Source organism: Podarcis raffonei, chromosome 8, assembly GCF_027172205.1.
Source record: "Podarcis raffonei isolate rPodRaf1 chromosome 8, rPodRaf1.pri, whole genome shotgun sequence".
Taxonomy (NCBI): Eukaryota; Metazoa; Chordata; class Lepidosauria; order Squamata; family Lacertidae; genus Podarcis; species Podarcis raffonei.
Window position 1 is genome coordinate 70,942,653 of NC_070609.1, and position 25,368 is coordinate 70,968,020.

At 45.6% G+C, this 25,368-nt stretch overlaps 1 protein-coding gene across 5 annotated transcripts in view; it reads left to right on the top strand.

Moving 5' to 3' along the window:
- The window catches only part of NADK (NAD kinase), a 48,331-nt gene that overhangs the window by 6,412 nt on the left and 16,551 nt on the right, over positions 1-25,368 (top strand). For 3 of the 5 annotated variants that reach the window (XM_053400712.1, XM_053400711.1, XM_053400710.1), the window contains exons 2-3: positions 2,177-2,376; positions 16,070-16,153. In XM_053400712.1, the coding sequence (XP_053256687.1) occupies positions 2,195-2,376; positions 16,070-16,153 (266 nt within the window). In that variant the 5' untranslated portion in view covers positions 2,177-2,194. Of the gene's footprint in view, positions 1-2,176; positions 2,377-7,270; positions 7,376-16,069; positions 16,154-20,739; positions 21,067-25,368 lie in introns of those variants that run through there. The other 2 variants (XM_053400713.1, XM_053400715.1) reach the window with 2 other exon arrangements.

The window sequence follows — 25,368 nt, forward strand, 5'->3', positions numbered from 1 at the left end:
TAGCACGGTTTTGCTTGCATTTAAACATACCTTGGCTGCTGCTGCATTTTCCTTTTTCAAAGTATTCATAAGGCTGTACAGTACTTCTCAGTCTGTATTGGAGAGGGACCAATCAGAAGGAGGTCAGCTGGTGAAATAAAATGGCAGAAATGCTTTAAAAGCTTGAAATGCACCAATCTCAATGAGGCTAGCACCTGTGTGTGTGGTCTGACAGTTTCAGAATGCTTATAGCTGAGACCGAAATCCATGTGCTCTTTTAATAGAATTTCCACTGCCTCCACCCCTTTTTTATTATACATTGTAGATTTTTGTATCCTGCTTATTGAAACGTTGACAGCACCCACTTCCCCATTTCAAGAGCTTGACCCAAGTAATGCCTTTTAACGCGAATACTCAAAGGAGAGTTTAAGCTTGGAAACGAGAGGATACAGGCTAGGAGGAAATGAATTCTCTGCATTTTAACTGTAGTGCACTAGTGCCCCATAGAGATTAAAGAAGAAAAATATATCTTAAGCCATCCAAGCGCCAACACTCCCAGCAACACTCAGTTATTACTTTATTTATAACCCACTTTTTCCTCCAAAGAGCTTAACATACATGGTGCTCCCTCTCCCCATTTTATCCCCGCAACAACCCTGTGAGGTAGGGTAGGCTGAGAGGCAGTGACTGGTTCAAGGTCACACAGTGAGCCTCATGGCTGAATGGGGATTTGAACCCTGGCCTACCAAGTCATAGTCCAGCACACTAACCATTGCACCACATTGGCATCTCCTTAAGGAGAAGAGGGACATGTTCTGCCTCCATGGTCAGAGGCACTATCCCTTTGCATACCAGTTGCTGGGAATCTCAACTGGAGACCGTGGCTGTTGTGCTCAAGTCCTGCTTACGGGTTTCCCAGAAGCATTGCGCTGGCCACTTCTTTGAGAACAGGATGCTGCACTGGATGGGCCTTTGGCCTGATCCAGTAGGCCTCGTGTGTGTGTGTGTGTGTGTGTGTGTGTGTGTGTGTGTGTATATATATATATATATATATATATATATATATATATATATATATGCAGGTGACCTAGTGAAGGTATGAATCGTTGCCCTCCTTGTGTAACATCCAGCCAGGCATCCCTATAATGAGAGAGAGACCCAGAAAACCAGAGGGAGGCTTGCTTTCACACAAAAAAAGTAAATTGGACAACCAGCTCAGAAGGCATCAGGAACACCTTGTACTTTTCTCATAAACTGTTTTAGGAAACTCAGGCCTGTGTTTGGTGAAGCAAGGGCTGAAATGTATACAAAGCTGTAATAAAAAATGTAATTGATATGAATGCAGTTGCGCTCAAGTTGCATTGGGGTGAGAAGGGATGCCGTGAAGGGAGGGAGATGATTTGACAGCAGGCAGAGCTCTATCCACCCAGGCGAGCAAGAAGAGGCATTATCAGAGTTCAGTGACACAGCCAAGCAAAAGCACTTGAGCTGAGCCAGTGAGGGGTGTGGCCTGGGGAGAGTCCTGAGGGCCAGATGGAGATGCCTGGGGGGCCACATTCAACCCCTAGACTGAAGGTTTACCCAGCAGTGCCTTAAGGCCTCATGGAAGATACAAAACTATACAGTGGTACCTCGGGTCACAGACACTCCAGGTGACAGATGCTTCGGGTTACAAACTCCACTAACCAGGAAGTGGTTGCTCCAGGTTAAGAACTTTGCCCCATGATAAGAACGGAAATCACGCGCCAGTGGTGCAGCGGCAACAGGAGGCCCCATTAGCGAAAGCGCACCTTGGGTTAAGAACCGTTTCAGGTTAAGAACGGACCTCTGGAATGAATTAAGTTCTTAACCCAAGGTACCACTGTATTCTTCTAATATGATGTGTTTGTGGCATGATTAGTACAGGTGGCTGTGCTCAGAGCAGACCCATCTGAAATCACTGGACCTAAGTTAGTCCTTGTCGCAAATTTCAGTGTGGCACTAACGTTGGACGCATCCTGGAGGCAGCATATCTCTGGGTATCAAGGGTTGGATCCATGTGTTTGAGAAAGACACTTGCCTTTATGGGTACGAAACAGAATGCTGGATTAGCTGGTCCTTGAGCTCCCATCCAGCAAAGTAGCTATTCTGTGGGTCTTGACCTGTCATTGGTTTTGAAACCTAACATTCACCTGAACCCTGCTTTCTTTCTTCCCAGGAAAGTTATTTTCTGAGGATGGAGATGGAGCCGGAAGCCTTCAGCCCTGGGGGGGACGATGCCAGCTCAGACTCTACCTGCTACCAATGCTCCTCATGTCGGGCCGACGAGGAGCGGAGCTGCGCCAACTCCATGCGTGGGCGGGCCAAGACGCGCAGCTTGTCTGCATCTCCGGCCCTAGGCAGCACCAAAGAATTCAGGTATGAAGCCAGGGGCACTGAATTGACTCACGTAAATCTATGCCACCTGCTGGCTGCTAAGCTACATTTGTGCATATGTGCCAGAGGTTGCCCATTGTCAGAACTCCCATAACTTTCTGACGGTAGGAAAGGAACCCTGGCAATCATCTCCTGAACATCTGAAGATCTTTGCCCTTTGTTAACAGGGATGTCTGTGCAACAAGATCCTGTCCAAACACTGAGAGAGGTGGTATTTTATTTTATTTTTAATATTTCTGTACCATTTATATTAAAAGATCTCTCAGAGCGGTTTGTAAATGTTTTGTAAAAAAAAGAAAGCATATTTAAAACAATTTAAAATAGAGAAACCAAATTGCAGAGTCCTATGGCAGAAAAGTTACAGGGAAATGTCAAGCAATTAAATCGGGTTTTCTTCTCTTATAACACTAGACCTCACAGACATCCAGTGAAGCTGAATGTTGGGAGATACAGAACAGATAAAAGAAAGGGCTTCTTCACACAGTACATAGTTCAGCTATGGATGCCCACTAACTTGGATAGCTTTTTAAAAGAATTGGGCAAATTCATGGAGGTTAGGACTATCAACGATTACCAGCTATGATGGTTATGTTCTGGCTCTATGGCTAGATTGCTTCTTGTGCTTGAATCCTGCTTGTAGGTTTCCTAGAGGCATCTGGTGAGAGCAGGATGCAGGATTAGATGGGCCAATAGCCTGGTGCAGAAAGTTCTTATGTTCTTACTAAACAATGAAGGCATCCATTAGTTCGTGCCTCTTGAATAATGGAGAGGAAGGCATTCCAGAAGTAAGGGACCACCACAAAGGAGGCCCTGCTTACATGCTTCTGCCAGATGTCTCTGTAGGTCATGGCTTCGCAAGGCCTCTGATTATCTTTGTGATCTACTCAGCCGGTATCAGGGAAGCCTGTCCTTTAGGTAATCTGGTCCCAAGTTGTTCAAAGCTTTATTTGTTCATAACAAAATATTGGATTGCTCAATAGGCTAACAAGCAGTCTGTGCAGTTCTTTCAACACTGGTTCTTTCAACACATATGCATGACAAGAGGCTCCAGGTCAGTATCCTAGCTGCTGCAGTTTGCACCAGCTGAAGTTTCCAAGCCTCAATGGTAGCCCCATATAGAGCTCATTATGAGAATCTAATTGGAAGGTGCAAATGTATGTATCATAGTGGTCAGGCTGTCCCCATCCAGGATAGGCATACTAACCATAGGTGGCAATATGTGCTCCTTGCTGTTTGAGACAATGTGTGTCCCAAGTGACAACGCTGAATCTAGGAGGACGCCCCCACCCAAACTACATACCCATTCAGGATACGCAAACTTCCCAACTTCCAAATCTGGGAAACCAGTTACCCACAGAGCCTCCACCACCCAGCTCTTCACTGCAGACAAGCCCCGGTTCAGGTCATGCACAGCCTCTCCTGATTCAGATGTTGCCCAGAAATAGAACTGGATGTCATCAGCATATTTCTGGCACCTCGCCAAAAAAATAAATAAATCTCCTAATGACTGCTCTGAGTGGTTGGTCCAATAGATGTTAAATAGCATTGGAGAAAAGTTGGTTCCCCCTGCAGCACCCTTTGTCAAAAGACCACAAGGTGACCCAGAACCTAGAACATAACGAACAGTGTGTGTCAGTGCACAACATAATAGCCTTATATAGCAAAACAATTGAAAGTTAATAGTAATAAGCAGTGAATGTAGTACACTGGTCACGTAATGCATACTTACTAAGCAGCAGTGTCAACTTTTACACAGTATCGTCCTGTCAATCTGGAGTGCAATAACATCAGTTATTACCTCTTTTTTTTGGGTGCAACTATAAAGCAGTATATCTAACAACAGCCTTCTGAAAAGTAAGTGAGCAGGCAAATCAGTAGCAGGCTATCTAAACTGTATAACGTCCTTCTAAAGTGTATAGTCCCACCATCTCTCTCCCACTTTCATGGGAGTGCAGTTCTTGCCCCCTAATGGTAACCCAGGAGGGGAGACACCAAAGGGTTAAGTACCTGTGGCATCTCCCTCTTGATTTTTTTTATACAGCTTTATAGTTTTGCGATGACCTATACACACACACACACACACACACACACATACATATACATGATGGAAGCCTACCAACTTGTTCTCAGACAGCCGGGATGGAAAACAGCTTTTCACCAAGACACACAACCAGGAAAAGAAGGTTGTAAAAATCCACTGTAGCTCAGTGGTAGAGCATCTGCTTTGTATGCAGAAAGTCCCATGTTCAATCTATGGCAGGCATGTCCAAAGTCCATTTCGGGGGCCTAATCTGGCCCGTCAGCTGATTTAATCCGCCCCCCGTGGCAGTATATGTCCTGGGGTAAAATCCTAAAAGGGACGCGGGTGGCGCTGTGGGTTAAACCACAGAGCCTAGGACTTGCCAATCAGAAGGTTGGTGGTTCGAATCCCTGTGACGGGGTGAGTTCCCATTGCTCGGTCCCTGCTCCTGCCAACCTAGCAGTTCGAAAGAACATCAAAGTGCAAGTAGATAAATAGGTACCGCTCTGGGGGGAAGGTAAACGGCGTTTCCGTGCGCTGCTCTGGTTCGCCAGAAGTGGCTTAGTCATGCTGGCCACGACCCGGAAGCTGTACGCCGGCTCCCTCGGCCAATAAAGCGAGATGAGTGCTGCAACCCCAGAGTTGTCCACGACTGGACCTAATGGTCAGGGGTCCCTTTACCTTTACTAAAATCCTAAAAAAAGCTCAGCATTGTAACAAAAGCTCAACAACTTCAACAACTTTGGTCTGCCCTCATGCAAGTTCACTTCATTAAATCTGGCCCTCTTTGAAAAAAGTTTGGACACCCCGATCTATCTAATCTCTGGGAAGGGTTGAGAATTTCACCTATCTGAAATCTGCAGAGACATTTCTAGTCAGTGCAGCACTGAGCTAGATGGACCAATGGCTTGACTCAGTATAAGACAGCTTCCTATAAAATTAATGGTGATGTTTTTGTTGTTGATGATGATGATAATGATAGTGTTGCATGCTACCCCAGTCTCTGAGCAGTGTGAAATTTCAGGGATTCCAGATGCTTACCCAGGGTTCGTGTTTGCTTTGGAAAGAGGCACAGCAGAGGCAGTGGTGCATTAGTGATATATGGTTTATTTAAACACATGTACAACCTGAATCTGCAATGGAGAGGTTCACAGCATTAACTCCCCAAGATGGTCTTGCTTCTCCCATAGCCACAGCCCTGGATTCCAGCAGAAATCAGACCTGTCTCTCTCTGCTTCTCCAGCCTGCCACTTTTGCATCCAGCTTCAGCTGTGGCTTTTTGTCTTTCTAATTAACCAGGGAGGGAGGCCCACCCATTCGCCCTCTGGTACAGAGCCACTCCCTTTGTTCCCTTAAGCAGTTACCTTTAGTGGGCCATTACCAGGACGCGGGTGGCGCTGTGGTCTAAACCACTGAACCTAGGGCTTGCTGATTGGAAGGTCGGCGGTTCGAATCCCCGTGACGGAGTGAGCTCCCATTGTTCGGTCCCAGCTCCTGCCCACCTAGCAGTTAGAAAGCACGTCAAAGTGCAAGTAGATAAATAGGTACCGCTCCGGCAGGAAGGTAAACGGCGTTTCCGTGCACTGCTCCGGTTCACCAGAAGTGGCTTAGTCATGCTGGCCACATGATCCGGAAGCTGTCTGCAGACAAACGCCAGCTCCCTTGGCCAATAGAGCAAGATGAGCTCTGCAACCCCAGTGTCCGCAACTGGACCTAGTGGTCAGAGGTACCTTTACCTTTACCTGGCTGGCCTAGCTATTCCAGCAGTTGAATCTGTGCTGGATCCAGAAGGATTGATTCGTGTTTTGAGAATTATAGGTCTAAGATATAAAATAAATGTACCAGGCAAACACATACATAAATATATAAACCACATGTCTGAAACAGTACAGGAAAATAATCCTGAAGTCATTTCGACTCTCCCCTTGACCTCAAATATTCCTCTGCTGTTTGGATGGAAATGGGAAAAGCCTCCCCATTGTCTCTGTGCTCACAAATCCTGCCTTAAGGGCACATTTGGGTATGAATAGGGTGAGCCTGTGACCTGGACTCAGGAATTAAGTATTTATCATCACAAAAGAATGGCCAGGCTCTCAAAGTAAACTCATCAACAGGTTTCTTCCAGTCAGGATTCTGCTGTAGATGGCCCCTTTTGTGATGTATGTATGGTGTATTGGGGGGTGGTCTTGGGCTCCAGGGTGGGCAATTTCAAAAGTCTTTATAACGGGCTTGCACACCATTGTTCCGGGTTCCTCCTCCCTCCTGCATGTGGTGAGTGAGCACCCTGTTGCAGCAGTTAATAAAGATCAGGCTTGCTAGCTGCTTTGCTTCTCAGTATTCTCTGGTTGGCCTCTGTTATTTCCTTCTACCGATAGAAAACCTACAGAAGGACTCTTGGGTGCCCCATAACAGAAAAGGAGCAGGTTTTTTTCTTATAACAATTAGATTTTAACATTTGCTGGATCCGGGGATTAGAGGGGTCTGGCACACCCACACACTCATAACAACAATAATAATGAGCTTAAAGATAAAGTCTGTCTCACTGCATTCAATGAGGCATCAGGAATTCTATATTTCTTAAAATGACAGCTGGAAAGTTTTTAAATAGCAGGCAGTTTTGTTTCCCCGTTAAACAGAACCAACAGTTGTGTGGTCTCTTGAAGTAGCTTTTTGTGGTTTCAGCTGTATGGTGACTAATGATGGTGCAAAGGTAACACATCAGAGATTGCTTGTTGCTCCACAGTATGCAAGTGCTGCCCATTTTCTATCTGATTTGCCAGACTTAATGGCTGTGAAAGCTTGTCACGTGGACAACTGGGACTGCTGGTAATCTGTGCAGGGATCATTGCCCGGGTTGTCATCACAAGAAAGGAAGGTGCTGCTTGCTTGATCGCCAGAGTGCCTGCCTGCCTGCCTGCCTGTCACCTCTGTACAGCTTGAGACCATGGAGTTGCTTAGCAGGTAGAATTCTCTCTTTAGAGTGATAGACGATGGCTGCAATGTGGAGCTTAGAGCTTAAATGAAGGCAAGTTGAAGCTTGGATCTCTTAGGGTGGAAATCTTAATTGTTTGTGGGCCATAGCCTTGCAACATATCAACTCTTAACTTTTTAGCACATCCACCTTTGTGCTACCCTCTTTGTTTTCCTCTTGTCTTTGGTTCTCCTTTCTTCTTCCTCTGTCTCCCCACTTATCATACTTTAGAGAAGGAAAAGGGGAGGACAATACTGTTGGTGCAACCCATTTTAGGTGCAATCTGGTCATCAGCTGAATCCCACTTGCTGAAAACCACTAATCTAGGGGAAGAAGGGTTTGTGTGCACATGTGTGCATATACTCTCCAGGGTTCTGCAGTGCTGGTTGTAGAAGGTATTTTTTCCCCAACCAATGTAACCAGGTTGATGCTCTTTAAGGTAGAAATTGGCATCTGGCTGGCTTGCTCCAAATGTCTTTCTTTACGTGGGGAAAAAGAAACAGAAAAGTAGATAGGAGAAACTGCAAGTGGGTGAAAGGCAGTACTGAAATTTGTGGTTGCAGCTGAGGGTGTAGGAGGTGGCTAGATAAGGGAGTGTCTTGTTTACCTTGAAAGTAAGTCTCACTCATTGTATATAATGACACTACTCCCTAGTAAGAGTGTTTTACAATTGCAGCTTTAGTTGCCTAACTTGAATATAACTTTATACTTGGAGAGGGATCAGGAAAGAGATTGTGGCCTGCCTTCACTCTTGGGTTAATTATTTAGTTATTTGCCCCTTAGCTTCTGGTCTCTCTTGTAAAAGTGTAATAGAAAGGTGCTCCTGCTGTCTTGTTGGGGTGGAAGGGAGTAGCAGGACAGTTTTTTTAAAAAAATGATTTGATTTGTCCTAATCAAACCAGCTTAGCCACCTTTGCAACACCCAGTACATTAAATCTAGGTGAATCCTGCTAGCTGGCACCTTGCAAAAGAATCTGTTTTCCTTTTTGCCTTGAGGTGACATGACTTGTGTCTTCTCCTTTAGTACCTGAATTGCAGGTTGCCAGACTGAGCCTTCATCCTGGCATGAGTGAACCCACGTTTGATAGAATTGTAGAGTTGGAAAGGGACACTGAGGGTCTTCTCTCTGCAATGCAGGAATCTTAACCAAAGCATCCAAGACATATGGCCATCCAACTTCTGCTTTAAAACCTCCAAAGAGAGGTAGTCCACCACCTCCTGAGGAAGTCAGCTCCAGTGTCAAAACAGCTCTTACTGTCAGAAAGTTCTTCCTGATGTTTAGATAGAATCTCCTTTCTTGTAACTTGAAGACATTGCTTCGAGTCCTACACTCCAGAGTAGGAGAAAACAATCTTGCTCCATCCTCCATGTGACAGCTCTTAAGATATTTGAAGATGGCTATTGTATCTCCAGCCAGTCTCCTCTTTTCCAGGCTAAACATCCCCAGCTCCTTCAGCCATACCTCTAAGCTAAGCAGTTGGCTCCTTACCTCTCTCGTCCTGACCTAGCCACTGTGATCCACACGACGGTCACCTCCAGACTGGATTATTGTAACTCGCTCTACGTGGGGCTGCCCTTGAGACTGACCCAGAAACTCCAGCGGGTGCAGAATGCCGCGGTGAGACTCCTTACAGGGTCCTCGCTACGAGATCACATTCACCCGGTGCTATACCAGCTGCATTGGCTCCCGGTGGAGTACAGGATCAGGTTTAAGGTGCTGGTTTTAACCTTTAAAGCCCTATACGGCCTAGGACCCTCGTACCTACGGGACCGCCTCTCCTGGTATGTCCCACAGAGGAACTTACGGTCTTCAAACAAAAACATCTTGGAGGTCCCAGGCCACAGAGAGGTTAGGCTGGCCTCAACCAGAGCCAGGGCTTTTTCAGCTGTGGCTCCGATCTGGTAGAACGCTCTGCCACAAGAGACTAGGGCCCTGCGGGACTTGACATCTTTCCACAGGGCCTGCAAGACAGAGCTGTTCCACCAGGCGTTTGGCCAGGGCACCGCCTGACTCCCTCCTTTGGCAATCTTCATAGAACTCTAGCCCAATGGTTGCCATCAATTTGATTTGAATTAATTTTATAATGAAATGATTTTAGAATGTTGTATTATTTTATTGTTGTTAGCCACCCTGAGCCCGGCTTCAGTTGGGGAGGGCAGGATATAAATAAATTTATAATTATAATTATAATTATAATTATAATTATAATTGAGCTTCGTTTTCCAGACCCTTGGTCATCTTGGTCGCCCTCCTGTGCACAGGTTCCAGCTTGTCACTCAACACACTACTCCAGGTGTGGTCTGACCAAGGCAGAATAGAGCGGTACAATTACTTCCCTTGATCCAGACACTATACTGCTGCTGCTGCTGCTGCAGCCTGGAAGTGCATTAGCTTTTTTTTGCTGCTGCATCACACTGTTGACACATGCTCAACTTGTGGTCTACTACGACCCCTAGATACTTTTCACATGTACTATTGACAATTCAGGCAGGGGTGTAGGAAGGGGGGACGGTGGGGGCGGGCCGCCCTGGGTGTCATCCATTGGGGGGGACAAAATCCCCCCTGGGCGGATCACCATGCCGCCCCACTGGGCACCAATCGCTGCACCAGTTGCCCCCCTGGGTGCTGATCACCGCGCCGATTGCCCCCAATAGGCGCCAATTGCCATGCCGATTGCCCCCCTGGGTGGCTTGCCCTGACCCCCAGGTGCATGGCATGTGCACCGCTCCAGGTGCCTGAGCAGCTAGTTCCGCTGCTGAATCCAGGTGTTCCCCATCTTATATTTGTGCAGCTGGTTCTTCCAATCTAGGTGCAGAATTTTGCATTTGTCCCTATTGAAATTCATTTTGTGAGTTCTCCAATCTGTTAAAGTACCGGTAATTTTGAATCCCTATTGTGTCTTCTGTGGCATTAGCTATCTCTTCCAGTTTGGTGTCATTTGAAAATCTGATGAGCACCCGCTCTGTTACTTCATCCAAATCGTCTATAAAGACATTGAACAACAACGGGCCCAGGACAAAACCCTGCAGGTCTTAAACCGCATCTTGGAGCAGTTGCTTCTGTACAGAGTTAGGGTACATATAGATGCACTTCAGTTTAGCTGTTGAGGAGAGACGTGAGGGCCTGTTACTTTAGCACTGTTCCCTTTTATGGATGTGTGTGACGATGTACTTTGTCACTTGATGGTTTTCAGCATAAAACAGTATAAAATGTTCATTTAAACATAGCAATAAAAACAGACTTTAAAGCAGTAAACACTTTGTATGCAGCTAAATCCTACCCAGAATAAACCATTGAAATTAATGGGCCAAAGTTATTTATGTATTGTTAAGTTCTCCTTTCTCCAACGGTGGCTTACAGCAACAACTAAAAACATACAATGCGCGCGCGCACATACACACACACATATGAGAAAAAAGAAGCAACCCTATCAAAAACAGCAGGTAGGTTAGGTAGAGAGTTGGCAATTGGCCCAAAGTATCACCCAGGGAGATTCATGGCCAAGTGGGGTTTTGAACCCAGGTCCTAGTGAAACGCTAGCCACTACACCGCTGGCTTAGCCACCCCTGTTAGGCCAATAGCTCCCACTGCCATCCTTCAGGGTGAACAAATTGGGCTGAGGAGAGCTAGAACTTGTTCAGCTCTTACAAAGCTAGTAAAAATAAAAATAAGATAAAATCACAGACTAGTTCACGTTTGTGAGCTTATTTACACAGCTGCCTTAAAGCCCATTGTCCCTGTTTAAAACTCTTCCCCCCCCCATAGGAAAGCATAGATTCTTAGAGTGCTGCATCCACTAATAATTCTGTGAGGTCGGTTAAGCTAAGAGGCAGTGGCCGGGCCAAAGCCAGCCAGTGGGCTTCACAGCCAAGTGGGTATTGCAACCCTGGTTCTCCTACGTCTTAGTCTCACACTCTAACCACTACACTGGCTTTGAATCTGGAGGTCATTTGGGCTGTGGCAATACACGAATGTCAGGATGAGGGTGCAGGCAGAGTCGATTTGAAGTTGCTAAAGTTCATGGGACTGTTTAGTCACTGTTCTAGGTACCCGTGATGATGGGGATTACTGCTTAAGTAATGATGACATGGTTATTGCTATAAATACTCAGAAGCCATAACCATGCCACTGTTACCTAAGGAGTAATCTCTGATGATCTTCCTTGGGTGGTGATTAGAAATAATGATGCTACTGCTTTCATCAGTGATTAAGAAAAAATGTTTTTACATCCTGTAATGGAAGTAACACGATTTTACCTTATGACCAGGTTTTATTTATTGAACAAGATTTATATACCACTTGATCGTAATAAAACCTCAAAGCAGTTTACAGAAAGAATAAAGCAACGCAATGATGGGCGGGGGGGGGGGGGAAACAGATTAAAAACAACTATTTAAAACATTTTTAAAATGGTTAAAATCAATGATGAGCTAAAAAGAGATTAAAAGCTTGTCAATATTCTACAGGTTTGAATAGCCTTGCCTAAACAAAAATGTTTTCATAAGAAGGCACCTGCCTGATGTCAATAGGCAGGGAGTTCCGCAGTGTGGGTGTTGGCACTGCTTGTTGGCATGCTCACATTTTCAAAGGGCAGATATTGTTACTGGACAAAGCATTCTGAGAATCTATGCTTTTGTTCAGTGGGGAAAAGATAGTTTTAAAGGATGCAGAACTCTTGAGAATCTGTGCTTTGATTTAGAAACAATTACGAAGCATGCAATACTCTGAGAATCTGTATTTTTGTTCAGGGGGGAAAGTTGTGTTTTAGAAGAGGAACCATGGGCTTTAAGGCAGTCTTGTAGATGGGCTTGCAAAAGTTACCTAATCTGTGATTTTATGTTACTTTTATTTTTACTATATTTGTTTGTTTGTTTGTACCCCGCCCATCTGGCTGGGTTTCCCCAGTCACTCTGGGCAGCTTCCAACAAAAGATTAAAAATACATTAAAACATTAGTCATTAAAAACTTCCCTAAACAGGGCTGCCTGCAGCTGTCTTCTAAGCATCAGATAGTTGTTTATTTCTTTGACATCTGATGGGAAGGCGTTCCACAGGGTGGGCGCCACTACTGAGAAGGCCCTCTGCCTGGTTCTCTGTAACTTCGCTTCTCGCAGTGAGAGAATCGCCAGAAGGCCCTCGGTGCTGGACCTCAGTGTCCGGGCAGAACAATGGGGGTGGAGACACTCCTTCAGGTATACTGGACCGAGGCCGTTTAGGGCTTTAAAGGTCAGCACCAACACTTTGAATTGTTACTGGAAACGTACTGGGAACCAATGTAGGTCTTTCAAGACCGATGTTATGTGGTTTCGGCTTTCTGTCTTTCTAAGAGGTGGTATCCTACATTACCAATCATTAGCAAGGGAAGACTTGCCTCTTTCATGAGCTCAGCAAGTTCCAGCTCTCCTCAGCCCAGTTTCCTTGCCCTGGAGGATGGCAGTGGAAACTGTTGGCCTAGCTGAGGTGGCTAAGCCCATGGTGGTTCAATTCCCCACTTGGCCAAGGAACTCACTGGGTGTGACTTTGGGCCTTCTAAATGTTGTTGGACTTCATCTCCCATCAGCCCCAGCTAGCATGATTAGTGTGGTAGGGAATGATGGGAGTTGGAATCTCAACTTCTGGAGGAGACCTTGTAGAGAGTGGTCTTAAACTTTCATAGAATCATAGAGTTGTAAGGGCCTGTGAGGGTCATCTACGTCCAACCCCCGCAATGCAGGAATCTCAACTAGATTATACATGGCAGATGGCCTTCCAACTTCTGCTTCAAAACCTCAAAGGAAGGAGAGTCCACCACCTTTCTTGGGAGTCTTTCCCATTGTTGAACAGCTCTTGCCATTGGAAAGGTCTTCCGATGTTTAGTCAGAATCTCCTGTCTTGTAACATGAACCCATTGGTTCGGGTCCTAGTCTCAGGAGCAGGAGAAAGCAAGCTTGCGCCATCCTCCATATCATAGCCCTTTAGATATTTGAAGATTGTGTGTGTGTGTGTGTCTGTGTCCTGCGGTGTCTATATTCATGCATTCATTTCTCACTTTTCTGGAGGCAATGTTTGTTTGCCCCACGTGATCAGGAAGGTGTGTTTTTATTTCTGAGACTTCCCTGGTCACCTGCCAAAGTGAATTTGCCTCCAGGCTGCCTGGTTGAGAAACCAAAGAAGACCAGCCCTCTTATTTAGCTTGTTGCATTGTGCCACGTAGGTGTGTTGTGGGCAGGAGGACTAGTAACTTGTGATGGCCGATTTGCGACAGTGCGTTAGTCATGCATTTCTGAAGGCTGAGCTTGTGGCGTATAATAATGTTGTACCTAAGAGAACTTAGGTTGAATCATGTTAAAACTAAGAGCATTTCTTGCAGTGATGCGTCGGACCATTCCAACAGGGCGTTCTTGGTGGTATTTTAATCTCCAGAAACTCAGCACACTGGGTCACATTGCTGAACACATCAAAAAGGACACACCAAAAATGCAGGCTGGCGCAGATACTTCTGGACAGAGCTGGTTCCAGACTTTAGGGGGCCGTTCACATGGTGCTGATGATCCGCCAACCAGGGCAGGTGTAGCATTAGTCCTGTGAAATCTACCCACCCCCAGATCCATGGAACCAGTAAAATATACAGATCTGTGGGCCTAAGCATTACATTTTGTGTTGCTTAAAAATGGATAACGCCTGCCGTTGATGGGAGCGGGGCTTGGCCCCGGTTCGAAAGCGTCACTGCTGAGAAGCATCCAGGGGCCCGCACTGCAGGGAAAGTGGAGAATGGCAACACGGCTGAGTCTGGCTGGCATGGGGGGCTCTCCCAAGGCCAGTTCCTGAGCTGGACAACTGCTGGCACCAAGCCTCCTCACAGAGGAAGGGGTTGTCACCGTCCACACCACCTCTCTCGAAAGCACTGTTTGCATCGTAAATGTGGGAGACCGCAACGAGCTCCCCCTGACCCCTCGGCAGTTGCCTTTCACTAATTAGCATCCCAACCAGGGCTGCTTGGGAGAACCAGGGGTGCGAAACCACCCTCCAGAACTGCTAGAGGGAAAACTCTCTGGCTTCCCCTGTGTTTTGGAATTTCCTGACTGTGTTGTGCTTTGCTTGGCTTGCAACAGCCGGGAAGTTCCACAGTGCTGTGGCGCCATCTCATGCCGTGTTCCGTTTTACTGCTCAGTGCAGGGGTGGGGGTTAGAGGAAGAAGAAATCTGGGAGATTTTGCTGTCCGTGGCAGGACTCCTGTACCAAACTGCTCTTCCACCTTCAGATCATGCCGCTCTACTGGGGACTGCAGCATAAGTGCAGCACCCTGCTGCCTTGGTATAGGCTTACCTCCAATTTCAAAGAGGAAAATGGGTAATGTGACCAGAAACCTAGTACCTCCATTGTGTTTTAAAAGTTGCTACTGTTTATGACTGTAGCAGAAAATTGTATATATAAAAGAAACCCGTATTGCCACACTACCTCTTTTTTATCATAGGCATGTAGTAGCTTATGCATTTGGCTTTGCTTCCTAGCCTGTATGTGTGGCACAGTTTCATGGCACTTTAGAAGCTCACTTTTTGAGCTTTTGGTTTAAAAAGTGAAGAAGGAAGTTTCTAGCCCAATTGGGGGCCTTGTAAAAGAGCCCCACCAAAGTTGCTAGCCCACAATAATTTTTACCTGATGGGGAGAGAGGCTGGCAGAGGAGGGGCAGAGAGCTCTTTCCATGCTGCAGCAGACCATTGCATTTTTTGTTCTGCCCCTGCTCCACCAGCCAGCTCATTCACCAGCCAGCAGTTTCTTGTTGCCTGTGGTGACCAGGCAAGCGTTTAGGTAACACATAAGATTTACTTGAAAGAGTGCAGGCCAGCAGAAATCTCAGAAGCAGAAATCTCAGAATCTCAGAAGGGGAGTTGCTGAACAAAGTTTCCAGAGTTTGCAGAGGCTTCAAGCCCTATGATCCCTTATATAGTTAGGGAGAATAGATTATGCAAAATAAGCATAACTGGGCAAATTGGTTCGATTTATTCAGGGTGCAAAACGCAGTGCATTTTTTTAGGGGGGAGTGGGATTGTCACAGAACTTGGATTGTCGTGGATGCATAATTTTAAAACACAATCATGTTGTGTTTAAAAAACCAAGCCAACTAAGTTCTACTCAGAGTAGGCCCATTGAAACAAAGAACCTAAGTGAGTCATGCCCATTAACTTCATGCCCTTAAGCATGGAAGATTCCCCCCTGCGAATGTACGAAATTTCCCTCTCCAGCTCTAATGATATAATGCCATTCAGGCGGACTGTGTGAGTGTGTTAATGATTTACTTGTGCTAGGGAAACGTAGGATAGCTAAGGTGAAGTGCGTCTGTTAGTCATTCAAGATGCAGTTTGCATATTATGCAATTTGTAAGCTTCCTTCCCTTGCACAAATCACTCTGGAGGCTGTCATAGTTCGTAAAGGGACATGATACAATAACACTGCCCCCTTGTTACTGCTTCAGGGCTTCTAGCTCATATCCTGCACCAGGGAACTCAATTCAGCTCCATTTGAGGAATCTTAGAAATGCTTTTTAGGAAACAAGGGCCATAGCTGAATATGAATCCTGTTTTATTATCATGATGCTTTTGTGCATGAAGTTGGGGCTACCTTAAAAAAAAACGTGTTTTGAAAAGTCTCTCCAAAAAACTTAGATAATCCAGCAACTTAACTAAACTGTCTCCTTCATCTTTCAGGAGGACGCGCTCCTTGCACGGACCATGCCCAGTGACCACATTTGGACCAAAAGCCTGCATGCTGCAGAATCCCAAAACTATCATGTAAGTGCCTCCGCCTTCAGGGAAAAGGTCCTGATCCCATTCATCTGATTCTCTGCTGTTAAATAATTAAACATATTCATTCATTCCCATACATACTTGTGTCTTCTTCAGCTGCATTCATTCATAGATTTGGCTGCCCATTTATGGCAATACAGGGTGCTGTGCTGAAATGGAGTTATACTGATGTGCTTGCGTGTTTGCAGTTACCATTGAATTGCTTGTTTGCTTCGGCCATTATTATTATTACTATTATTATTATTATTATTATTATTATTATTATTATTATTATTATTATTTATTATTATTATTTAAAAAAAGCTATTATTGCCTGAACTTACCATGAGGTGTTCTGTTTACAGGAGCTTTATTGCTTTGTAAAGCATGAGTAGGATTATCCTGTTTTGATGTAGCATCTTCATAAATGGACTGCTGAGGTGCAAAGGCTTTTGAGGGCTCCCAGGTTCTGATCCAATAGAGGAGGAGGCAATCTCTCAAAAGGTAGCAGGTGTTTCCTTGGGAATAGGTGTCGGCCATCAGTGGTAAACAGGTGATGCTCTGCTGCAAAGCTGGTTCAGAAAGCTTTCTAGAGATGTCAGTCCAACTGTGGTCTTACCTTGCAATCTGCTTTTGGGTTCTTAAATCCAGGCCGTAGCCTACCAAACTGTGTCAGTTTAAAATTTGGGGTGTGTTAATTGTTCTGTTGTTTTACTGCATCTTAGTTATGGATACTTATATTATAGTGTTTTAATTGGATTTGTTTTATGGTGTTTTATAATTACCGGTATTTATATTCTAATGCTTGTATAATCAGGTGTTGTTGTTGTTTTTAAATAATTTTTATTGAAAAATTTCAATCGGAAATAATTAACAGTGCTACTTATTTGGGCCATGTCTGCAAGTATTATGCACAATTAACATCTGCATCGGTCTAAGCCACGCATGTCACTTTCAGTCATTGTCCAGTGAATGAAACATGGATTGCACAGAAGAGCTGATCAAAACTGTATGGCAAAGTTCTTCATACAGTTATCCAGGCCTCTTTTAAAGTTTTCCTTTGGTTTGTGGGTGTCTTCAGTAGTGTAAAACATGGAGCCCATGTTCTTACTTATTACATTTCACACCCAAATTTCATCTTTTGCATGCAGTGGGAAACAAGTAAAGATTTATCGTACTTGTTTGTTTTACCACATCCCTTTCTAAAGTGTGTGTGCGGGTTTTATAGAATGGGTGACACCTTTGTGACCAGGATGTCAAGGAATCGCATAACATGTGACAGGGGAAGGGCCATGACTCAGTAGCAGAGCGTCTGCTTTGCATACAGAAGGTTCAATTCCCAGCATCTCCAGGTAGGGCTGGGAATGTCCCCTTCCAGAAACCCCAGAGAACTGCTGCCAGTCAGTGTAAAAAAGGTAAAGGTAAAGGACCCCTATGGGACATGGGTGGCACTGTGGGTTAAACCACAGAGCCTAGGACTTACCAATCATAAGGTCAGCGGTTCGAATCCCTGCGACGGGGTGATCTCCCGTTGCTCTGTCCCTGCTCCTGCCAACCTTGCAGTTTGAAAGCACGTCAAAGTGCAAGTAGATAAATAGGTACCGCTCCGGCGGGAAGGTAAACGGCGTTTCCGTGCGCTGCTCTGGTTCGCCAGAAGCGGCTTAGTCATGCTAGCCACATGACCCGGAAGCTGTACGCTGGCTCCCTCGGCCAATAAAGCAAGATGAGTGCCGCAACCCCATCGTTGTCCACGACTGGACCTAATGGTCAGGGGTCCCTTTACCTTTTAAAGGACCCCTGGACGGTTAAGTCCAGTCAAAGGCGACTGTGGGATTGCGGCACTCATCTTGCTTCAGGCCAAGGAAGCCGGCATTTGTCCACAGACAGCTTTCTAGGTCATGTGGCCAGCATGACTAAACCGCTTCTGGCGCAATGGAACACCGTGACGGAAGCCAGAGTGCACGGAATCACTGTTTACCTTTCCCCCGCAATGGTACCTATTTATCTACTTGCACTGGTGTGCTTTCGAACTGCTAGGTGGCAGGAGCTGGGACAGAGCAACAGAAGCTCACTCTGACATAAGGATTTATACTACCGACCTTCCGATCAGCAATCCCAAGAGGCTCAGTGGTTTAGACCCCACAGCACCACCTGCGTCCCTAATGCCAGTCAGTGTAGACTGAACCAGGTGGACCAATAGTTTGTATAAGCCAGCTTCCTCTATTCCTCTGTCTTAAGCAAAGGGTTGCTGCTGATCAGTGTAGACAGCAACTGAGCTAGCTGAATATAAGGCAGCTTCCTACATGTCAGTCAGCTCATGGTTGCTTTTAAGACTAATCATGCTAGCTGGGACTGATGGGAGTTGTAGTCCAAAATATCTTGAGGGCACCAGGTTGGCGAAGGTTGTTTTAGATCAACTTGGGTTCAGTCCTGATACGGGTGTTTGAAACATTATTCCCGTTTGCTTTTCGCAGACCAGTCTTCCCCACCCCTCACTTCGTTTAATTCTGGTCCAGAGGGATGGATGGGAGCAAACACCATGCAATTGGATGAACTAGCTTAGTCAATGCCACCTCAAACATCACCTGCCAGGAGACACTGTTAATATTTGTCTAGCACTAGCACAACGCTTATTGAACGGAGCGGCCTGTGCTCTTAATTTTCTCTCTCTTTTGTGTCCCACCCCTCTTCCTCCTTGGTCTGTACTTTCCCAAACCAAAAGAGGCAGGGTGTGGGTGAGTCCACTTCCTCTTCCAGTTGCTTCAAGGTGTGGCTGACCGTCAGATTTTTACAGATGTTGGTCCTTTTTTTCTAAATCGCATTATCTTCTGCTTAGCACACCCCCAGCTCAGCCACTGCTGTAATAGCCAAAGGCAAGCTGACCATTCAGGGAAGTCCCGTAGCTCAGTGGTTAGAGCATCTGCTTTGCACACAGAAGGTCCCAAGTTCAAAACCTAGTATCTCCAGGTGGGGCTGGGAAAATCCCCCAAGTCTGAAACCCCGGAGAGCCACATTCAGTGACTATACTAAACTAGACAAAGCAATGATCTGACTGCATAAGGCAGCTTCTTATTTAAATCAACCCTTTATTCAGAAGTGTGAGGACTAGAAACTTAGTTTATCCTTAGGGAAAAGGATATCCCAGTGGTAGAGCATCCATTTACTGTAGCATGTAAGAGGCAGTGCTAGAAATTAGCCATGGTCCAATTGCGACCACGTGAAGATCTCTGGAGACCAGGTTGACGACTTGGGAAAGCAAAATGCCACTTAGAGAAGGATGTGAAATATTTTCCCTCAAAGCTTGAATTTGTTTTATTTTGGATTGTTTTATTTACTTTTTTAATGTGTTGTAAACTACTTTGAGATTTTTTCTTTAAAATGAAAAGCTGTAGAAATGAAATTATTATTAATAATAATAATTAATTGCAAAAAAGAGCACCCAGACATTCCACTGTGGCGACCGTAACCTAGGTTTAATTTGCCATTTGGCGATTAAATTAGATATCTGAGATTCTAACACTGCTAGAAGGTCCCAGTTTCAATCCCCAGCATCCCCAGGTAGGGCTGGGGGGAATACCAGGAACCCCGAAGAGCTGCTGCCAGCCAGTGTAGGCAATACTGAGACAGACGTTCCAATAGCCTGACTTTGTATAAGGCAGCTTCCTGTGGCTTCTCTCTCTTGCTCCCTCCATTCCTCTCTTGCCCACCTGCCAATTTTAGCACACAAGGGAGTGAGGGGAAGAGCTTTGCTGACTGGCAGGTGAGTGGACAAAGAACCTGTCTCGTGCAGATGAGACCTAACAAATCACCTGCTCCCTGTTTATCACGTCCCTGCAGAGAGTATCTTGCAAGCACACTCCTCTTCTGTTGCACCCCGTGAGGATTCAGTCTGCCTCCTACGGCTTGGGAGCCGAAGGGTTAAGGGATGATTGCCACTTACTCAACTTTGGACTTACATCATGCATTTTTATCACCAGATTCTGGCAGCTGAGCAGCCGCTGCTGCTGCTGCTCCTCCCTCTGGGGCGAGCAGGGATATAATGACAGCATGTGTTGAGATTAGTCCAGCCCAGAGGCTTTCCAGGAGGCACTTAGAGCTCTTTAATTGCCCAGACAGACAGCAGATCGTAACCCCAGCAGTCTAGAATAGCCTTCAAGCTAGGGAGCCGCTTTGCCAGGCAAGAAGGGAGAAGGCAGCTAAGCTTTTAAAATTCTACCGGGAGATCTTCATCTTTCTTCAAAACTTGACTTTTTTTTTAATACATGTAGCTCCAAAAAAATTTTTTTATTCCTCACCCCCTGCGCGCGCGCACACACACACACACACACACACACAATTTGAAAGCTGTGCTCTCTCTCTCTCTCCTGTTACCTTTTAATAAGAGGAATTTAACAAAATCCAAGATTAAACTTGCAGTGGCTTCCCAAGTGTTGCATGAAGGCACACTAAGCCGTCTGGTGTTGATTAAACCTCTTTCGTGGGGTTTCCCCCCACACACTTTTTTGGGGGGGGTAATCTGTTGTTATGCAGACTGACCTGGCGGAAAAAAATTGAACATTTAACAAATACGCTAAGTTTTTGCTCCTCCTTTTTCTAACCTGGTAGTTTTTGGGATCCTTTTGTTTAAGCAACTTTTAGCCTCCTTTTTATGGGGAACTGCTTCTTTATGAAATGGCAAGGCTGGTTTGGTTTGGTTTCGTTTCTTTTTGACCAAAGCAATCTGAAAAGAGAGGCTATCTGAACTTTGCGGGCGTGATGTTTTTTGCAAGGTAGTAGTTCGGCTCCAAAAGATTATTTCAAGGCTTCTTTTTCTACTGTTGAGTCTTGCTGTGTGTTTCTCTCTGACTCGTGCAAAGAAAAGCAATGAAGATATTTCAGCGTATTAACGATCGCTCCTTTGGAAGCTCCGCTTGGAAGTGGTGAGTAGACCAGGGGGAAAGAGGTTTTATCCACCTTTCATGTTATGAGCCAAACCTTCGGTTAGTTTCAATGGTGGCTTGGATTTCTTTCAGTGGGGCATGGAGCTATGTCCAGTGCTATTCAGAGTAGACTTGGGTCCATTCATTTCAGTTAACTTAAGTAAGGTTTCATTGGATGCAACCCATAGTCGCCGCTGAGCTGATACGTAGCTCTACAAACTGATCCAGATAGGTTGAGCAGATTGTGTTGAAATCCTTTATGCTTTTCCTGGTCCCCCAGGTATGAGGAAGGGGTGGTTTTCTCGTCTGAAACCCGCTTTATGGCAGCAATGCAAGTTCCTGGCATGGCAAACTGAACTCTGCCGTGGGAATCTCCCTTTCCTTAGGGCATTCTTGTTCTCACCCCGGCCAATAAAAAAATCAGTCGCCAAAGGACTCCTTCCTTCAGTTTCTTCCTCTTTTTTGTACACAATAGTTTTATTTTTAGATGTCTTCATGTGCATTCCCTCCACCCACCCAACCCTTCATCAGGGCTATTCTGCGGTCTGCCTGGCATTCTGCATTTTGTGCAAGAGTGGGGTATCCAGCAACGTGGGGAAGAAACTGTGTAGAGAATAAAAGAATAACATCAACTCTCTCCACATTCTGGATTCAAGACAGAGTTGGCTGGGGTTGTGGTAGTGGTGGGAATTTGCCCCTTTTGTATCCTTAGCTCTTCCTCTGGGGAAGGGTGGGCTAACAGATGTCCCTCCAGATGATGATGATGATGATGATGATGATGAAGAGCAGCACTGGGTAGCTCAGTTGGTTAGAGCTTCGTGCTGATTACACCAAGGTTGCAGGGTCAATCCCTGTATGGAACAGCTGAATATTCCTGCACTGCAGGGAGTTGGACTTGATGATCCTCAGGGACCCTTCTAGCTCTACATTTCTATGATTCTAAGAAGATGGTGATAACCATTTATTATCGACTCTTCATGCTGAGGTCTCAGGGCAGATCACAACAATTACAACATCAATATCGAAACACAATATTGGACTGCAGCACCCATCATTCCTGACCGTAAGGCATACTGGCTGGGTCTGATGTGGAGGCTGGGAGTCCAATGTTATCTAGAAGCCTACAGGTTTCCCATCCCCTGAGCTCGGAGCTTAAGAGCGGCAGTCTCACAGCAAACCTTGTGTCACGGTGAGGTTAAAACAGTCTGCCTAAGGCCACCTAAGGTAAGGGTTTTTGCAGGGCGAGAGCTGGTGGCGGATAGGAATCCACCCAGTTTTTCTGCACAGAAGGCCAAGGACGTCTGGCTTCTGTGACGGTGCAGGGTTGCCTAGGTTGACTCCCGCTGTGCTCGGTCTCCGAGGTCGGAGACAGGAGTTGTTTCTGAATATCAGTTGCTGGAAACCACAAGAGGGGAGAGAAGTCTTGTGCTCGGGTGCTACTTGCGGGTTTCCAACAATGGGCATCTGGTTAGCCACTGTCAGAATAGGATGCATGGGCCATTGGCATGAGCCAGCAGGATATTCTTACATTATGTTCCTATTATTTTTTTAACAGCGTTGCTCTTATCAGAACAAATAAGAGTTTCTTATAATTAACTATTAACCACAAATTTAGATACTTCTGCAAAATCAAAGTAGTGTAACAGTGGTTTTTGAAAGGAACAATACCGGAATCGAAGCAAGTTCCTATACATTTCACCAATGTTCAGTAATGTCTCTAGAAATCTACATGATTCACTGAACCACTATTTCCCGGAGGCTTTCCTCTTGCAACAGCAGGGTCAGTTGGCAGTTTTGGGTTTTGTTTTTATTTTTTTAAAGGAAATGAAGCTGGAAATTAAGTAATAAAGACCATGTTCAGGGACCAATATACAACCAGTACAGGGATACGTGAGTGGACTTGTATGTATAAATTATGACGTTCAAGTCAGTTCTTGAGGTTCTTGGGTAAAGATGTATGCGTATGCTGACCAGAGCTTTAAATATATGTCCTTCCACCCAAGTTTGTGATAAAATACTACTTATTATTGATTATAAAATCTTCCCACCCTTCCTCCGAGGAGCTCCCCTGTTTTTATTTTCACAGCATCTAGTGAGGTTGGTTAAGGGGAGAGATAGTGACTGGCCCACGATCATCTAGTAGGCTTTGAGAATGGCTGGGGATTTTGAACCCGTGTCTCTAGCTCGCTAATACTCAAGAGAAATGCCAACTGATTGGAGGGCACCCCTGTCAACTGTAGAGAGCCCCCCTCTCCTGATGTATTCTGGATTAAGGAGGTGGCTCTCCAGAAAGACATAAAATCAAGACTCCTTGGCTTAAACCCTACACTAATCTGGTGCTCTCTAGATGTGTTGGACTCCAACTCCCACCAGCCCCAGTTAGCATGGCCAATGGATAGGGACAATGGAACTTCTGGAGAGAACCATATTGGCTGCCCCTGCTCTCGACGTAATGGATTGGATGGCTTTCCCCAGTGCCTCCATTGCAAACTTTTGTGGTCAACACATTTCCCCACCACTGTATGGTCTTGGAATTCTCACCCTCTGAAAGCTGGTGAGGAGAACATTAGGGTCTTTGAGAACTAGAAATGGGATAGTGCAGGGACTCCAACTCCCATCAGCCCCAGCTGGAGTGTCCAGCACTCAAGGATGATGGGAGCTGTAGTCTAGCAATGTCTGAAAGGCCAAAGGGCTCCATCCTTGAACTAGGCCATCACTTGCCTTCCCTGCCCCCAGCTATTGCCGTCACAGCTCTGCCTTCTTTTAAAGCAGAGATAAGGAACCTGTCACCCCTGGATGTTACTGGACTCCAACCTCCATGAGCTCTGTCCATCGTGGGATGATGGAAATCATAATCGAGCAACGTCCGGAGGGTCACAGCTTTCCGCATTCTTGGGATACTGTGTGTGGAGGCAAGTTCCGCCTTCCTCCAGTTTCTTTGGAAGGTGTTGTGGATAAAATGCAATCAAAAATTGCATGATCTTCAGAACAGCAGGACTGGAGAAAGACCTTATTTGCTTGAATAAGGAAATAACATTGGAGGTGCATATTATAGTGGGGGGAAGATATACACACCAAGTAAGTATCAGAGGATCACCTAAGCATGTGCCATCAGGACATAACACCATTAAAGCTAGAAGTCAGGTCATTCATTATTCAGATCTAGAAATCCCCCACGTTACTTTCTCATGCATGCACTCTTGGGTTGGGGCAAGGCAACTGGCTAAAATGTTTTAAACGGTTCTAATTTTGGTTCCTCTGTTTTGTTTTTGTTGGGTTGATGTTGGTTAAATGTTTAATTGAGGTTGGCAGTTATTTTAATTTGGGTATAACTGTAAGCTGTTTATTATTGTTGTTGTTATTGATTTCTATTGATTTATTGGGTTGTTTTTTGCTCATGTAGGATATTTTGGGTTTTTAAATGTTTGATGCTCTCTTGTGTTTTTTATATATGCTATAAGCCACCCTGAGTGGCTGGGGAAACCCAGCAAGATGGGCAGGATATGAATTAAAAGAATATTATTATATTATTATGGCACTCTTGCAAATTGCATACGGTGCTAGAGTGGTGCAGGAGAAACCCAAGCAGCTGTTTAAGAGCTGTCATATCCTTCTGGCTGCTGGTGACGCACCTTGAAATCCTAAGAATTGACTCCCTTCCCACCAAGCATGACTGAGATACCTTGGCAGCACCTCTGGAATTGCATGATGCACCTACCTGGGGTGGCAAGCTTTGCTGCCCTAATAAAAGCCCAGCTCATTAAAGATGGGGAAAGATGGGTGTGAGGAGGAGATTAGGGAACACAAAGTCCAGGACAGCATTGGGATATCGGTTGATCTGAAGGTAGTTCAGAGAGTTTGGCTGAGCTTAACTCCTTAATTCTGCTTGTTGAAGGAGTGCTTGCTCTGATCCAACCAAGCAGGTCAGCATTTTGCCTGGGACAAGTAATGCCCCCCCCCTTTTCTACAGCTTGCTGCACACCAGGCAGTTCAGGTTATCAAGTGACACGTTGGCATTTGTGCAGAGGGGGCCTGCAGTGGTGTCTGCAAGACATAAGGGTACCAAGACTAAGTGTAAGGTAAAGGTAAAGGGACCCCTGACCATTAGGTCCAGTCGTGGCCGACTCTGGGGTTCGCTGCGTTCATCTCGCTTTATTGGCTGAGGGAGCCGGCGTACAGCTTCCGGTTCATGTGGCCAGCATGACTAAGCCGCTTCTGGCGAACCAGAGCAGTGCACGGAAATGCTGTTTACCTTCTCGCCAGAGCGGTACCTATTTTTCTACTTGCACTTTGATGTGCTTT